The following is a 16,594-nucleotide window of genomic DNA, read 5'->3' as shown; positions in this document are numbered from 1 at the left end:
AATTTTTACAAGAAAACAGGACAATATTAGCATGCCTGCAGTTAGGCAAAGGATTTTTATACGTGACACCAAAAGCATGATCCATAAGAGATGAAAATTTAAAACTTTTCCTTTGCAAAAGACACTGTTAAAAGAATGTAAAGATAAACTATAGGCTGGGAGAAAATATTTGCACAAACCAGATATCTGACAAAGGACTTTAAGCAAGAATATACAAAGAACTCTCAAAAATCAACAGTGAGTAAATAAACAACTCAAGTAAAAATGGACAAAAGACTGTTCACGAATAGACTATTCACCAAAGAGGGTATATGAATGGCAAATACGCACAAGAAAAAAATGTTCATCATTACTCATTTGAGAAATGCAAATTAAAATTATGAAGAGCTACCACTATATCCCTTTTAGAATGGCTATAAAAAAATACTGACAATAACAAGTGCTAGCGAGGAATGGAACAGCCACACTGGAAAATGGTTTGGCAGGGTCTTACAAAGTTAAAGTTAAACATATACTTACCATATGACCCAGAAATCCCACTCCTAGGTATTTACACCAAGGAAATGAAAACTTATGTTCATAAGAAAAAGCCCCGTACACAAATGTTTATAGCAACTCTATTCAAACCACCAAAAACTGGAAACAAGTCAAATATCTTCCAGAGGTGAAAAAATAAACATACTGTGGTATATCCACACAATGTATACTACTTGGCAACAAAAAGGAATGAATTATTGATAGATGCAATATGAAACAACTTAGAAGATTCCCAAAGGCATTATGTTGAATGAAAAATGCTATTCTTAAAAGATTACATACTGTATGATTCCATTCATATGTTATTCTCTAAACGATACAACTGTAGTGACAGAGAACAGACTGGTAGTTGCCAGAGACAACGATGTTTGCGTGTGATTACAAAGGGACAGCATGAGAGATTTCTGGGGTGGTTCAGCTGTTCTGATCCTGATTGTGATGGTGGTTACATAATCTGTACATGTGCTAAAAATTCACAGAACTATATACACACATATACAAAAGTCAGTTTTACTTTATGTTAATTTTAAAAATAAACTGAAAAACCCATAGTGCAAGTATAAATTAAATTATTAGAAATAAAACTAACTTATTTTCCTAACTTTTAATTTTATTTCACAAGACAAATTCCCAGCAGAGCCCATTTTTCACTATTAACAATGATGTATTGATTTTTGTTTTATGTGGACCAACTTTAAGTAATCTTTTTCATTACCCATTAACTTCACTAAGCAAGACCTTCTTTATATTAAAATATACGTTGAAGTAAATAAAAGAGTAGAAGGACATATTCTAGAGTGATAACTACAGCAAGCTGTTTGTGAGTAATGACATTTTAAGTGACTTTGTTTTCTAAATTTTCCAGAATGAGCTTATATAACATTGATAATCAGTGGGAAAAAGCTAAAGAACCCTTTCAGTCCAGGCCTAGTAATGTTTTCAAAGGAAACTGTGGAGCTCTGGTCTGTAAGCACGGAGAGAACAAGCAGCTACGAGGAGAGAAGGTAGGTAGCACAGACAAAAAAAATCAGGTCTGCTGGTGGTACTAGTGAAGGTAAGAAAACTGGCGACTCTTGAGAAGGAGAAGGCTAGCTCACCTGAGACTGTTTGAAAACATCCTTTCCAACGACATCCAGGTTTGAGGGGTCTTTGATGGAACTAACATACTCCGAAACAGCCTTGATCACCACATCACAGGGAGGAAGGACCAGCTGATGAGCTCGGACCTAGGAGATTTAAGATAAGCAAGGTACACTGACATCGGTGGTGATGGATCACTAAGAGAAAGAGTGAGGTAGGTGTAAGAGAATTTAAATTCAGTAAATGCACTGAGAGATAGGTAAAATCTTTTCTTTGAAAATATTGTCCCCTGTAATTCTCAGTATAGAACACTTGGAAAAGATCAAACAGTATAAAGAAAGATAACATCATATCATTTATAAATCCTACTACAGAGAGAGCCACTAGTTGATGACATTGTCATAATTCATCAGTTTTCTTTCATAAGACCATTTGGCTGCTTCCAATTTTTTGCTATTAAAGGTAAGGTTTTAATTTGTGGACCATGTTTGGATCCTAATTTGAACTAACCACAAAAAAGCCTTTTCGGGACAATCAGGAAGATCCTAAAATGGACCAGATATTAAAATGATGCCAAGAAATTATCATTAATTTTGTTAAAAGTAACAATGGCATTGTGCTCATGCATGAAAATGCCTATATGTTTTAGAGATGCATATCGAAGAATGTGGGAGTAAAATGACTTGAGGTCCAGAATTTATTTTAAAACACATTAGCAACAGAAACAACAATAACAAAACCCAGCAAGTGTGGCTACATCTTGATAACTGTTGGAGCTAGAAGATGTTACAATAGTGACTGCCTATGCTATTATTTTCTCTACTTTTATGATGCTTGAAAATTTTTTAAATACAGGTATTTTTTTCATGCCATGATAAAATGTAGGTATGATTTGTTGTTCACTTTCCAATTATTTAATTACAAGGTTCCTAAAATTGTAATTACTCAGTCAAAGGGTATAAACTTCTTAAAGACTTTTTGTATAAAATTGTTTGGGCAAAAGGCTGTACCATTCATTCCTTTAACAAGTATTTACCGCCTTCTGTGTACTAACTAGGTACTGTCACAGGCATCAAGAATACAGCAGTGAACAAGATAGAGAAAGATCGCTGCCCCCATGGAAGCTTAAATTGTGGGGTAGGTGTGTCAGGATAGGGTGAGGGGAGTCAAATAAAATAAACAAGTAAAATGTATACTGTGCCAGATGTAGATAAGTGCTATGGAGAAAATCTAAGCAGAGGATGGCCTTGGGAATTCAAGTGTGTGCATGCATCTGCACAAGCAAGTAATATTAAATAAGATGGTCAGGAAAGGCCTCACTGAGAAAATGACATTTGAGAAAACCTCTAAGAGGGAGGTACAAAGCTATGTGGGAGGAAAAAGCATCCCAAGTAGAGGAAATAATAAGTACAAAGGTTCTACAAACAAAAGAAAAGATGACATCATAACTATAACAGACGTCAGTCAGTACAGGACTTTGTAGGCCATGGTCAAGATTGAGTGAGTGACATGAAGAGCCACTGGCGGGTTTTGAATAGAGAAGCAACATGATCTGAATCAGTTTTTAAAAGATCCACTCTCACTGTTGTACTGAGGGTAGGTTTTGGGGAGGGGAGGAGAGTGCAAACAGAAGACCAACAGTTAATAAGCTGTTATAATAATCCAAGCAAGAAATAATGGTGGCTTGACCAGTGTAGTAGCAATGAAAATGGTGAGAAGTGGACATATACTGGAGGGAGAACTGATGGTATTTGCTGGCAGAGGAAATGTAGGGTGTGAGAAAGAGAGAGAGAAGTCAAGGATGACTCTATGGTTTTTAGCCTGAACAACTAGAAGGATGGGATTGCCTTTAATAAAAAGGGGGAAGGCTCTGGGAGGAACAGATTTAGGGGAAAGATCACGAGTTTCCATTTAGATACACTTCCTTAAGATGTTTAGTAGGCTGTTAGATATTACAATCTGGAGTTCAAGAGGGATGTCAAAACTAGAGACACAGATTTAGGAGTCATCAATGGACTGGTGATACTTAGTCATGAGACTGGATGATATCAATCACTAAGGCAGAATGTGTAGGGAGAACTGACAGAAGGGACCAAGGACAGAATTCGGAGACACTCCAAAGATAAGAAGTAGAAAAGAAGACAAAGAAGCAACAAAGGAAACAGTAGCTGCACCCAGTGAAGGTAGGAAGGAAACTAGAAGAGAGTGGTGTCCTTAAAGCCAAGTGAAGAACATGTTCTAAGAAAGAGGGAGTGAGCCACTGGGTCAAATGCTGCTGTTGGTCAAGTAAGATGAAAACTGAGAACTGGCCATTAGATTTATTAACATCAAGAATTATGAACATCTGGACCTCATCAAAAACAATTTCAAAACAGACTGCAGAGAGAATAGGGAAAAGGGATAATAAACAGCTCAAGTGCAGAAGACTCTATAGAGGGCTTTGCTATAAGGGAAGGAAGAAATGTGGGCTATAAGAGAAGAGGAAATATGGAACAATAGCTTGGGTAGAGGGAGTAAGGTCAAGAGCAGGATTTGCTTTATTTTTTAATATGGATGCATGCTTATAAATCTGATCAGAAAAATCCAATGAAGAGAGAAAATTGATGATGCAGGAGAAAGAAGTAAGAACTGCAAAAGTGATGCCTTTCAGTTAGCAAGAGGGGATGTGATCTGGCATGTAAGTAGAAGGGTTGGCCTTAGATAGGAACATGGACAGGTACTCCACAGTTAACACAAGGCAGGCAGAAAATGTGGGCACATAGATGCACATAGGTGAGAAGATGAAAGGCTAGGAGCCAGTAAAGTTCTGTTTCAAATGCTTCCATTTACTAAGTGAAATAGGAAGCCAGCTCATGAGCTGACAGTGAGCAAGGAGGAGGGAGTACTAGAGGCTTGAGGAGAGAAGAAAAAGTATGAACTAGCAGAGTGAAAGAATTAAAGTTATATATTCACCAACTTACACTACCACCAGAAACGAATGAGAGTATCAGTCTCAACATAGACTCGACAGGAGTAGGCAGACTAATTTTTCAGTATTTGCCGAACTGTTAGGTTAAAAAAAATAATTTAATTTACATGTGTGGGGGCACCTGGGTGGCTCAGTCGTTAAGCGTCCGCCTTCGGCTCGGGTCGGGATCAAGCCCCGCATCAGGCTCCCTGCTCGGCGGGAAGCCTGCTTCTCCCTCTCCCACTCCCCTGCTTGTGTTCCCTCTCTTGCTGTGTCTCTCTGTCAAATAAATGAATAAAATCTTAAAAAAAAGATCTTTTAAAAAAAATTTTGCATGTGTGATCACTAGGGAGATTTAACATCTATCTAGTCATACTATTGGCCACTGTATTTCTTCTTTTGTGAGCTGCTTCAGTCTTTTGCTCATTATTTCATTTACTGGAGTATTAGTATCTCACTTCATAGGTTTGTATGAATCCTTAAGATGTTAAGGGTATTGTCTTTATAACAAATGGTGCTGGGAAAATTGGACAGCTACATGAAAAAGAATGAAACTGGTCCACTTTCTTACACCACACACAAAAATAAACTCAGGATGGATTAAAGACTTAAATGTGAAACCTGAAACCATAAAAGTCCTTGAAGAGGGCACAGGCAGTAATCTCTTTGACAATGGCTATAACAACATTTTTCTAGATATGACTCCTGAAGCAAAGGAAACAAAGGGAAAAATAAACTATAGGGACTACAAAATAAAAAGCTTCTGTGCAGCAAAGGAAACAATCAACAGAATAAAAAGGCAACCTACTGAATGGAAGAAGGTATCTGCAAATGACATATACAATAAAGGGTTAGTATCCAAAATATACAAAGAACTGATATAACTCAACACCCAAAAAACAAATAATCCAATTAAAAAATGGGCAGAAGATATGAACAGACACATCTCCAAAGAAGACATACAGATGGTCAACAGACACATGAAAAGATGCTCAACATCACTCATTATCAGGGAAATGCAAATCAAAACCACAGTGAGACACCACCTCACACCTGTCAGAATGGCTAAAATCAGAAACACAAAAAACAACAAGTGCTGGCGAGGATGTGGAGAAAAAGTAACCCTCATGCCCTGTTGGTGGGAATACAAAGTGGTGTAGGCACTGTGGAAAAGAGCCTGGAGTTTCCTCAAAAAGTTAAAAATAGAACTGCCTTACAATCCAGTAATGGCACTACTGGGTATTTACACAAAGAATACAAAAGCACTAATTCAAAGGGATACATGCACCCCTATGTTTATGGCAGCATTATTTTCAATAGCCCAGACATGGAAGCAGCCCAAGTGTCCACTGATAGATGAATGGATAAAGAAGAAGTAGTACATATATACAATGGAATATTATTCACCAATAAAAAAGAATGAAATCTTGCCATTTGCAATGACATGGATGGATCTAGAGAATATAATGCTAAGTGAAATAATTCAGTCAGAGAAAGACAAATACCATATGATTTCACTCATATGTGGAATTTAAGAAAAAAATGAACAAAGCGGAAAAAAAGAGAGAGACAAATCAAGAAACAGACTCTTAACTGTAGAGAACTGATGGTTACCAGAGACGGGGATGGGTGTGGGGATGGGTTAAATAGGTGATGGTGATTAAGGAGTGCCCTTGTCTTGATGAGTGCTTGATGCATGGAATTGTTGAATCACTATACTGTATACCTCAAAGTAATATAATACTATATGTTAACTATACTGGAATTAAAATAAAAACTTAATTAAAAGAGATATTAAGGGTATTGATAATTATAATTTTTGTATTTGAAATATTTCAAGCCTAATGAAAGGTAATTATTCTATCAAAATTCCAATGTAAAAAACCTGATATCCCCTAGGCATGGATGTATAGGCAGGAAATGGGGCACTTTACCTTAAGTGATGCAAGGGGATGTTCTGGTCCCAAGAGGCTCCAGTGAAAAGCAGCCAGGTCCTCATCTGGGAGAATGTGGTTACCTATAAAGTACATTTGTCATTTATTGACTGTGCAAATGTTTTCATAGAACCTCCAGGCCATGAAAGGGCTTTTGGGGAAGAAAATAATCAAATAATTCACATAGGTGTAGATTCTCAATGTAATATCTATAGTATCTATGTGTTGATTACCTACTATGTATCACATGCATTATATGTTTTATTATTGAAATAACCATGCCTAGTAGTATTATTATCCCCATTTTACAGATAGGGAAACTGAGGCTCAAACAAATTTGGTGACTTAGCCAAAGTAGCTTGGTTAATAAGTGCCCCCACCAGGATAAAAAGCAGGCTCCAAAGCCCATCCTATTATCTATCACCTAGTCATTCTGCCTTTTATAATAGCAGCCACAATTACTGACTGCCTAGTAAGTGCTGGGCATTTTATATATCTCATTTCATTTAGTTTTGTCAGTAACACAATGAGATATACTATTCCATTTCACAGATGAAACCAGGGAGGTGTAACTTCAGTAATTTGTCATAGGCCTAATTCTAAAACTTGTGCTGACTCCATTAGATGAGCCAAACTCAAATCCTTTGGGATTATAAGCAGAGGTTACACCTGAGACAACATATTAACCTTCATGCTGTCAGTACTTGGAAAGCCAACTGAAAACATAATAAACTCTCGGGGTGCTTGGGTGGCTCAGTCAGTTAAGCATCCAACTCTTGGTTTCAGCTCAGGTCATGATCTCAGGGTCCTGGGATCAAGCCCCGAGTGACTCCGCGTTTAGCAGAAGTCTGCTTTAAGATTCTCTCTCCATCTCCCGCTGCCCCTCCCCCACTCGCGTTTTCTCTCTCTCTCAAACAAATAAATAAATCTTTAAAAAACCATAACCAGCTCTCTGCAATTTACTTTTAAATTCATCTTTAAAAGATAAATTGATGAATGGCTAGAATGGACAGATATATGATAAAGCAAGTATAGGAAAATGTTAATGGCAGAATACAGGTGGTAGATATATGATATATAGGATTTTCACTACCAAATTCTTTCAATTTTGCTGTGTGCTTGGATATTTTCATAATAAAATGTTCACACAACAGAAAAAAAAAAACCACATATAACAATTTGTGTTCTTCATCTAAACTGAGACAGTAGGAAAGAAATGCTAATGCTCTGAATGGGGAACCAAAGCTATCTAGGGCTAGTAAAACATTTGGCCTAAGACAGTACTCTGCATAAATAGTTATGGAATGTAACAAAAAAAGTTTTACAAAAATCGAAATAGGGCGCCTGGGTGGCTCAGTTGGTTAAGCAACTGCTTTCGGCTCAGGTCATGATCCTGGAGTCCCTGGATCGAGTCCCGCATCGGGCTCCCTGCTCGGCGGGGAGCCTGCTTCTCCCTCTGACCCTTCCCCCTCTCATGTGCTCTCTCTCTCTCATTCTCTCTGTCTCAAATAAATAAATAAAATCTTAAAAAAAACAAAAACAAAAAAACAAAAATCGAAATAATTTTCAAGGATGTCCTGTATTAAATTCCTAAGACAAACATGCTGAGTTTCTAGTAAGAAGTCCAAAAGCCTCCTGGGTTTTCTCCAGCATAGTGTTTAGCATGTGGACTTTAAAAAGATAAATTCAATTATGATAGGCTAAATTGCTCCGGTCTTCGTGTCTTAACATTGGAAGAGGAAATTTTACCAATCACTGGAGTCTGTTCTTTGGATACCTACCTAGCAGCGCAGCAAATATGGGAAAATTCATCCGCTTCAAGCCCAGCTGCTTGGCCACCTCCTGCATCAGGAACTGATTGGTAGTGAGATTCTTCCCATTCCAGCTCAGCTTCAGAGCATGGGAACTGTAGTAAGAAGGAATATTGTAGAGAGCATACTCGGAATCATGGGCAAGAAGGCCATGGAAGCCATTTTCCCTGAAAAAAGCCACCACTTCCAAATGGTGGTCTTCAAGGCTCTGAAAGACCTAGGAGGGAAGAAGAGAGGAACATGTCATGCAACAGAAACTGGCTATATTTGGTTAGAAATCCAGAAGGTTAGTAACTAAATTTTATAGTTGAAATTTAAGATCACACATGGCTGAACACAATACCCTACAAAAAAAAAAAAAAAAAAGTCTCTCCCAGCTTCAAACTTGATTATTCCTACTATAAAGACAGCATTATCTACGTATTCATTGAAATGCCCAGTCCTTTCATGAAACTGTGGTATGAGGCATTTCAAGAGAATACTGAAATTAACATGGTATATATTACTTAAGTTTCCACTTCACACAATAACAGAAGATATCTTTGTTAGAAAGATAATAAAGCTATTATTTATTGCTCAGCACCTTCTATATGCCACATATACTTTACATACATTATCTCATTGTCAGAACAACCATGAGCAAGGTAGATATGGATGAAAAAACTTATATGTAGAAATAGACACAGAAAGGTTAAATAACAGAATCTAAGTTCATCTAACTCCTTTTTTTTTTTTTTTAATCTAACACCTTTTAAAAAATCCTTGCTCGTGGGTGTCTGGGTGGCTCAGTTGGTTAAGCCTCTGGCTCTTGGTTTCGGCTCAGGTCATGATCTCATGGGCTGTGAGATCAAGCCCCAGGTTGGGCTCTGTGCTCAGCGGGGAGGCTGCTTAAAGAGTCTCTCCCTCCCCCAACTCACGTGCACCCACCACTGTCTATATAAAATAAATAAACAAATCTTTAAAAAAAAATCCTTGCTTGCTTTCTTAGGAACATCTTAGACCACAGAGCACCCATATAGGGCACTTCCAGCAGGTAGAGGTCAGAAACTTCACCCCACTTTAGAAACGGGAAAACTAAGACTATGAGAGGTTGGCTGCCCCTAAAGCTGCATTATGAATGAGTGTACACAGGATTCAAACCCAGGCTGTTCTGACTCCAGAATGCACTAATTTCTACTGTACCAGGCTTCTTCCTGGAGAGCACTGTTTTTCATGTAATAGAGGTAGACGCTTAAGTGCCCTTCCTATGCATGTCTCTATCCCTGCACTTAGAGCATACTGAAATAATCTGCATACTGGTTATACCACGTTAACTTCCTTGACTGCAGAGACGTAATTTATCTATTCCTGGCTCCAACATAAAACCTGGGGTATAATAATATGAATAATAATGGTTAACAGATACTGAATACATACTCTGTGCTAAGCAGCGTTCCAAGTACTCTGCATTCATTAACTCATTTAATATTCAATCACATAAGGCCATAACTATTATTATTATCATCCCCATTTTTACATTGCTATTCCTAAGGTCGCATGGCCGGAAGGAACTAGGCCTGGATTTTGGCTCTAGAACCCATGGACCTAAGTATTTTTGTGGAACTCAACTGACCTATTTTTTTTTCATTTAAATTACAAAATAATGGTAGTTTTCTGGAGTCTGACAGGAGTTTCAATGCATTAAGCTTCTGCTAGGCTATGGAAAGAGACTAGCCACAGCAGATAGTCATGTCACACATTAAATCGGCAAAGGGAGGGACACTGATAAGCACACAGCAAAGCAACATGTGTATGTTTGTTTCGAAGCAAAGGAACCAAAAATCCTTACTTTGTACTGCAACATATTTACAGCTAGAGTTATGATGAACTCCAATTGGGTCAGAGTAGGAGTATAGTTTTATGCTGTCCCCTGGTGAGTTTGTTCCAGCATACCTCTCATACAAGTCACTCATTGAGCATCCATCTGTACCAGGCATAGTGCTAGGTATGGTACTTTCCCTCTCTTCATCACAATCAGATCATGTAGGTGTTATAAGTCCCATCTTACAGATGAGGAAACTGAGGCTCAGAGAAGCAAGGTGCCATGCTTAGGGCCATAGAGCATTCCAAATATCCATCAACAGAAAAAATGGCTAAACTGTGGTATAACCATACAAGGGAATATTATTTAGCTATGAAAAGGAATAAAGTACTGATTCATGCTAACATAAATGAACTTAAAAACACTATAGAGTACAAGAAGCCAGACAAAAAGGCCACATATTACACGATTCCTTTTAAATGAATTTTCCAGAATAGGAAAATCCATTGAGAGGGAAAAATAGATCAGTGGTTTCCAGGGACTGGGGGAAAAGGGAAATGAAGAATGACTGCTAGAAGGTACTGAATTTCCTTTTGGGGTTTTAAAAATGTTCTGGAATTAGACAGTGATCATAGTTGCACAACTCTGTGAATACAAGTTAATTATACACTTAAAAATGGTAAATTTTGGGGTGCCTGAGTGGCTCAGTCGGTTGAGCGGCCGACTCTTGATTTCAGCTCCAGGTCATGACCTCAGGGTCCTGGATCGAGCACTCAGTGGGGAGTTTGCTTAAGGATTCTTTCTCTCCCTCTGCCCCTCCCACTACTCACATGTATGTGCTCTCTCTCTCTAAATAAATCTTTTTAAAAATGGTAAACTTTACGGTGTTATGTAAATTATATATATTAAAAACCAGAACTAGAATTCAAATTCAGCTCTGTCTACAAAGCCTATGCTCCCTAAACCTCACTTGTAAAACTTATTATGGAAAATTTTAAATACACAAAGGTAAAGGAAATACCATAACGAACCCCTATGATATCATTATCCTGTTTCAACCATTATCAATGTTGAGTCATTCTTGTTTCATCTACTATGCACCCCTTTTGTTCTGGCATTTTTAAATGCACTTTTTAAATCATGACTAAAAAACCACATAAAACTTACCATCTTAACCATTTTTTTTAAAGATTTTATTTATTTATTTGAGACAGAGAGAATGAGATACAGAGAGCATGAGAGGGAGGAGGGTCAGAGGGAGAAGCAGACTCCCTGCCGAGCAGGGAGCCCGATGCGGGACTCGATCCAGGGACTCCAGGATCATGACTTGAGCCGAAGGCAGTCGCTTAACCAACTGAGCCACCCAGGCGCCCCCATCTTAACCATTTTAAAGTGTATAGTTCAATAGTGTTAGGTTTAATCACATTGTTATGAAACACATCTCCAGAACTTTTTAATCTTACAAATCTGAAACTCTATACCCATTAAACAACTCTCCATTTTCACCTCTCCCCCAGCTCCTGGCAACCACCATTCCACTTTCTATGAATTTGACTACTTTAGATACCTCATATAAGTGGAATCATACGGTATTTGTCTTTTTATGACCAACTTATTTCGCTTAACATGATGTCCTTGCGGTTCACTCACATTGTAGTATGTGGCAGGATTTCCTTCCTTTTTAAGGCTGAATTAATATTCCATTCTATGTACATACCACAATTTCTTCCTCTATTAATCAATGGACTTATGGGTTGCTTCCACTTCTTGGCTATTATGACTAGCACTGCTATAAACACAGATGTAAAAATATCTCCTCAAAATCCTGTTTTCAGTTCTTTTGGGTAAATACTCAGAAGTGAAACTGCTGAATCACATAGTAGTTTCATTTTTAATTTTTAAAAAGAACTTCCATATTGTTTTCCATAGAGGTTACTCCATTTTATATTCCCACCAACAATGCACAAGGCTCTAACTTCTCGACAACCTCACCAACACTTCTTTTCTTTCTTTTTTTTATAGTAGCCACCCTAATGAGTATGAGGTGATATCTCATTGTTTTCATTTGCATTTCTCTGATAATTAGTGATATTGAGCATCTTTTCATATGATTGTTGGTCATTTCTGGCATACTTTCAAGCAAATTCCAGATATCAAATCACCTATAATACTTCATTCTTTATCTGTAACAGATGAAGAGCTTAAAAATAACAAACAAAACTATCATTTCACTGAAGTTAACAAGTTTCTTAATATCTTAATATCCAGTCCCTACTCTATTTTCCAAGATTACCTTAAAAATGTCTTTCGACAGTTGGTTTGTTCAAATCAGGATCCAAATAAGGTCCACATGCTGCATTTGGTTGATATGGCTCCTAAGTATCTTAATTTGTAACAGTTGCCTTTATTAAATGCCATTTATTTGTTGCAAAAACCATAACTCACTTTTTAAATTACAAAGGTAATATGGATTATTCTACAGATTATGTTGGGATAACTGGACATTTATTTGAGAATAAGATAGATCCATTCCTCACATTTTAATTAGGATAACCATAAAAATAATAGAAGATTCCATGAGGATTTTTTAAATATAATTTCAGAGTAGGGAGTGTTTATGTATAAGAGAAAACCCAGGAACAGTAAAGAGGAAGATCAATCCTCTTGACTAAAAATAAAACATTTGTTTGGGAAAAGCCAATGTAAGCAAACGCAAAGGACAAATGACAAACTGCAAAAAGAGTTGCAACTCATAGTATAGAGGGCTAATTTCTCTAACAGAAAAGAAAAAAACCTAACAACACAAGAAAACAGTTCACAAAAAAAGGAAAAACAAACTGACTGTAAGCATATAAGATGATCAAACTCACTTGTGATAAGAAGTGAAAATTAAAACAATACTGAAAGATGGTTATTTCAACCATAACATTACCAAATATACTGGTAAGGGAAACAGGCACACACAAATATTGAAGGTAGGTATGTAAATGGTACAATCTCTATGGAGAAAAACTTGGCAAGATTTGTCATAATTAAAAATGCACATACCTTTTGACCCAGTAATTTTGCTTCTATGGATTTATCTTTTAGATATGTAAAGTACTTGGAACAATACAAGTACTTAGGTATAAGCAAGAGCACTGCAACTGTACAAATATTCATTATAGCATTGTAACAGCTGAAAACTGGAAAAAATCTAATTAACTGCCCATCAATAAGAGACTAGTTATATGTTATAACATATACATACAATGGAATAGGGTGGAACCATAAAAAATAAGGACAAAACTCTTATGTACTCACATGGAAAAATCAGCATGATATAGTAAATAAAAAAGCAAAGTACAAATTATGTATAGTAGGCTACCATTTTTTGAAAGGTATATTTATGGTGTGTGTGTAGCAAGTATTTATAAGTATTTGCTCTCATAGGCATAATAACTTTGGAATAATACACAACTAACTGATAATACTAGTCAACTCTGGAGAAAATAATCTAGTGACTAAGGATGGGGTGAAGGGGAGATTTTATCATATATCCTTTTGTACCTTTTGAATTTTTATAACATGAATTGCAATACTTAATTCAAAAGATAAATTACAACTGAATAAAAGAACATACTCCAGGTAAAAAAGAAATCAAAGAATACAGAAAGGTGTATGGTGAAAAGTAATACAGGCATGCCTCAGAGATATTGTGGGTTCAGTTCCAGAACACTGCAATAAAGCAAGTATCTCAATAAGGCAAGTCAAATGAATTTTTTGGTTTCCCAGTGCATATAAAAGTTATGTTTACACTATACTGTAGTCTATTAAATGTGCAATAGCATTATGTCTAAAAGTACATACCTTAGTATAAAAATACTTTGTTAAAAAATATTAACAATCATCTGAGCTACAAGTCATAATTATTTTGGTGGTGAAGGGTTTTGCCTTGATGTTGATGGCTGCTGGCTGATCAGGGTGGTGGATGCTGAAGGCTGAGGTGGCTGTGGCAATTTCTTAAGACAATAATAAAGTTTGCCCCATCAATTAACTCTTCCTTTCAGGAATGATTTCTCTGTAGCACCTGGTGCCATTTGAAAGCATTTTACCCACAGTAAAATCTCTTTCAAAAGTGGAGTCAGTCCCTCAAATCCTGCCACTGCTTATCAACTAAGTTTATGTCATATTCTAAACTGTTTATCATTGCAACATTCTTCACAGCATCTTCACCAGGAGCACATTCCATCTCAAGAAACCACTTTCTTTGCTCATCCATAAAAGGGAACCCCTCACCCGTTAATTTTATCATGAGATCAGGGCAATTCAGCCACACCTTCAGGTTCCACCTCCAATTCCAGTTCTCCTGCTATTTCTACTATGTCCGCAAGTACTTCCGCTGTTGGTCTTGAACACCTCAAAATCATCCATGAGGGTTGGGATCGACTTCTTCTGAACTCTCGATAATGTTGATATGTTGACTTCTTCCCATGAATCATTAATGTTCTTAATGGCATCTAGAATAGTCAAGTCTTTCCAGAAGATTTTCAGTTTACTCCGCCCAGATCCATCAGAGGAATCACTATCTATGGCAGCTATAGCCTTACAAAATTTCTTAAATAACAAGACTTGAAAATTGAAATTACTCCTTGATTCATGGGCTGCAGAATGGGTGCTGTGTTAGAAAGCATGAAAACAACATTTATCTTATGTATATCTCCATCAGAGTTCTTGGATAACCAGGTGCACCGTCAATGAGCAGTCATATTTTGAAAGGATTCTTTTTCTGAGCAGTAGGTCTCAACTTAAAATACTCAGTGAACCATGTTGTAAACAGATGTGGTGTCATCCAGGCTTTGTGTTTCCATTTATAGAGCACAGGCAGAGTATATTTAGCATAATTCTTAAGGGCCCTAGGATTTTCAGAATGGTAAATGAGCACTAGCTTCACCTTAAAGTTACCAGCTGCATTGGCCCCTAACAAGTTAGCCTGTCCTTTGTATATTTGAAGCCAGGCATTGACTTCTCCTCTCTAGCTATGAAAGTCCTAGACGGCATCTTTTTCCAATAGAAGGCTATTTAACCTACATTGAAAACCTGTCTAATGTAGCCTCCTTCATGAATTACCTTACCTAGATCTTCTGGATGACTTGCCACAGCTTCCAAACCAGCACTTGCTGCTTTACCATGCATTTTTATGTTCTGGAGATGGATTCTTTCCTTAAATGTTACGAACCAACCTCTGCTAGCTTCAAACTTTTCTTCTGTAGCTTCCTAGAATTAAGGAGAGTTAGGGCCTTGCTCTGGATTAGGCTTTGTCTTAAGGGAATGTTGGAGCTGGCTTGATCCAGATCACTCAAACTTTCTCCATATCAGCAATAAGGCTGTTTCACTTATCATTCATGTGTTCAGTAGAGTAGCATTTTTAATTTCCTTCAAGAACTTTTCCTTTGCGTTCACAATGTGGCTACCTTGTGGGCAGAAGAGGCCTAGCTTTTGGCCTATCTCAGCTTTCAATGTTTTCCTCACTAAGCTCAATCATTTATAGCCTCTGATTCAAAGTGAGACGCAGTGCCTCGTCCTTTCACTTGAATACCTGAGGCCATTGTAGGGTTATTAATTGGCCTAATTTTAGTATTCTTATGTCTCAGGGAATAGGGAAGCTGAATGGGTGGTCAGTGGAATAGTCAGGACACACACAACCTTTATTAAGCTTGCCATCTTATATTGGCAAGGTTTGTGATGCCCCAAAACAATGACTATAGTATCATCAAAGATCTCTGATTACCGATCACTATAGCAAATATACTAATGATAAAGTCTGAAATATTGTGAGAATTACCAAAATGTGACACAGAAACAGGAAGTGAGCAAATGCTGTTGGAAAAATGGCACCAACAGACTTGATGCAGGGTTGTCAGAAATCCCCAGTTTGTAAAAGCAGTATCTGAAATGCAATAAAGCAAAGGGCAATAAAATGAGGTATACCTGTAGTCCTTTTACCTCCATTTGCTGAAGGTAATACTTATTCCAAGCCTCTCCTCTGAGGAGTATGATTAAGTAGATCTAGGGCTAGGCTGGGAATATATTTTTTAAACCATTTTATTGAGGTATGATTGACATACAAAAAGCTGTACATAATTAATGTATACAATTTGAGTTTAGAGATAAGAATCATCACCACAATCTATGCCATAAACATATCCATAACCTCCAAAAGTTTCCTCCTGCCCTCTTATTTTTTGTGATAAAAGCACTTAAAATAAGATCTACTGTCTTAGCAAAGTTCTAAGTACCCAATACAGTATTGTTAATCATGGGCACTATGCTGTGCAGATCTCTAGGACTCATTTGTCTTGTATAATCAAAATTTGTACCCTTTGACTAATACTTCCCCAATACTCCCTCCTGACAGTTCCTGGCGACCACCATTCTACTCTCTGCTTCTATGAGAGACAATTTTAGATTCCTCATACAAGCTCTATCCTGGAGTATTTGTCCT

General features: G+C 37.2%; 1 protein-coding gene across 2 annotated transcripts in view; it reads right to left on the bottom strand.

Annotated features, from left to right (window-relative positions):
- FAM120C (family with sequence similarity 120C) overlaps positions 1 to 16,594 on the bottom strand; it is a 104,636-nt gene that overhangs the window by 74,193 nt on the left and 13,849 nt on the right. For both annotated transcript variants that reach the window (XM_021703945.2, XM_021704023.2), the window contains exons 2-4: positions 8,280 to 8,526; positions 6,499 to 6,581; positions 1,635 to 1,763 (exon numbers count right to left, since the gene is read on the bottom strand). In XM_021703945.2, coding sequence (XP_021559620.1) covers positions 1,635 to 1,763; positions 6,499 to 6,581; positions 8,280 to 8,526 — 459 coding nt within the window. The remainder of the gene's footprint in view (positions 1 to 1,634; positions 1,764 to 6,498; positions 6,582 to 8,279; positions 8,527 to 16,594) is intronic.

This window comes from Neomonachus schauinslandi, chromosome X, assembly GCF_002201575.2.
Source record: "Neomonachus schauinslandi chromosome X, ASM220157v2, whole genome shotgun sequence".
NCBI classification, from domain to species: domain Eukaryota; kingdom Metazoa; phylum Chordata; class Mammalia; order Carnivora; family Phocidae; genus Neomonachus; species Neomonachus schauinslandi.
The sequence above is the reverse complement of the archived record's forward strand: the minus strand, read 5'-3'. Positions and strand labels throughout refer to the sequence as shown.